General features: G+C 71.6%; 1 protein-coding gene across 1 annotated transcript in view; it reads left to right on the top strand.

The window, feature by feature from the left end:
* Positions 1–1,182: 1,182 nt before the first annotated feature.
* The window catches only part of Ppp1r3g (protein phosphatase 1, regulatory subunit 3G), a gene marked incomplete in the record, with an annotated part of 2,909 nt that continues 2,314 nt past the window's right edge, over positions 1,183–1,777 (top strand). Inside the window, 1 exon segment of the mRNA XM_013521768.1 lies at positions 1,183–1,777. Within this exon segment, the coding sequence (XP_013377222.1) occupies positions 1,261–1,777 (517 nt within the window).

Raw genomic sequence — 1,777 nt, 5'->3', positions numbered from 1 at the left:
AACCTGGGGAAGCTAGCTTTGCTTTTCTGTGTCGTAATTAGATCAATGTTTCTAGAATCCCCAACTTTGTATAGAAGGAACTGTATACGCTCAGGTTAAGGACCAGTTTTCAAAATGTGGTCCCCTGAGCCCTGCACCTGCAGTTCTTGGCAGAAATGCTTTCAAGTCCACCGGGACCTACCGGCTCAGACCCCAAGGCGGGGCGCAGCGCTCTGTTCCCACTCCCCTACCACGTGCGTGCGGACAGGCGCTCGAATTTGATCAAGGAAGTCAGCTTGAATCAAAACGCAAAAACTTCTGCAAGTCTTGCAGTCCCCAGATACGCGAAGTATCCTGTATCCTCGACTTCCCTCGGCCCTGGGTTGGCTTTCGGGCCTTGCGCTGCCTGAGCGGGACGCGCTGGCCTCGGATCCCGGGGATGAGGAGGATGCGGTGGGCACCGCGGCAGAGACGTCGCAGCCCTACAGGCCGGGTCCTCCCCGCCCAGCTGAGCGAGCGCGGACGGCGGGCGGGACAAGGGGGGCGGGACGTGCGGGCGGGCCCGGCGCGAATGGCTCCTGCAGCTCTGGGCGGGCTGCCGAGTCGTCCGACCCCGCACTGCGCGGCCCGCACCCGCGGGACCTAAGCCCACTCGCACCTCCGGGGCAGTAGGTGGGGCCCTCGGGGCTGCCCGTTTCCGGAGCTAGGAGAGCGAAGCCCGCGGATCGCAGCCCAAGTTTGGGGAAGGCGGGTACAGGAGAGGGTGCACCCCGCGCTTTCCGCCTCGCAGCACGCACTGCACGCCTGCAGCCGGGACTCCCCAGGTCGGTGACCGGCGGGAGAAGCTCGAGGGGGTGACCCCTGCTCGGACGGGAGGCAGAGCTATCGGGCCGCCCCCGCGCAGGAGGGGCTGAGGCGCCCCGGGGGGACACACGTGAGCTGGGGAGGGCGGGCGCCCGCGACCTTCGGAGTCTTTCCTCGCCGCTGCCCGAGCGCTGGGAAACTGGTTTCCAGGTGTCCCGGCCCAGGCGCCTCCCCGCCCCTGACCCTCCCCCGCCGGGCAGGTCCAGAGGGGGCCCGGCCCGGCCCGGCCGCTTCCTCCTCCCACTCAGTCCCCGGCAGCAGCGGCTAAAAGCTGACGGTTCCACGGTGGGACCGCGCGCGTCCCGGGCCGGGGCGGCGGGCAGCCCCGCGCGCCTTTGCCTCCCCAAGGACGCAAGTTCCCCGGGGAGCCCGGAGCCGGCGCCCGCCGCCAGACGAGGCCTGGGGGAGGACGGTGCCATGGAGCCCCGCGGGGCGCGGCAGCACAGCTCCGAGGCCCCTGGCCCTGCGCCCTCGGAGGAGGCCCGGGCCCCCGAGGCGCTTCCCGCCGCGGAGGTCCTCGGCGCGGAGGGCGGTTCCCCGCCTTCGGGAGCTCTGCGGAGGGGTGGGGACCCGACCTCGGAGGAGGAGGCGGCCCCCTCGGGGGCGGGGGAGCCGCGGGCACGCCGCCGCCCGCGCGCGCGCTCCTTCTCTCTGCCCTCCGACCCCATCCTGCAGGCGGCGCAGCTCCTGCAGCAGCGGCCGGGCGCGCAGGGCGGGGAGCGAGCGGGGGACGCGCCGCCCCGCCCCGGCGACTGCTGCGCCAAGTGCAAGAAGCGGGTGCAGTTCGCCGACTCGCTGGGGCTGAGCCTGGCCAGTGTGAAGCACTTCAGCGAGGCCGACGAGCCGCGCGTGCCGCCCGCCGTGCTCTCGCGCCTGCACAGCTTCCCCATGCGAGCCGAGGACCTGGAGCAGCTCGGGGCGCTGTGGGCCCCGG

Source organism: Chinchilla lanigera, unplaced genomic scaffold (genome assembly GCF_000276665.1).
Source record: "Chinchilla lanigera isolate Chin_1 unplaced genomic scaffold, ChiLan1.0 scaffold00064, whole genome shotgun sequence".
NCBI lineage: Eukaryota > Metazoa > Chordata > Mammalia > Rodentia > Chinchillidae > Chinchilla > Chinchilla lanigera.
Note: the sequence above shows the minus strand (reverse complement) of the source record. Positions and strands in the feature narration are given on the sequence as shown.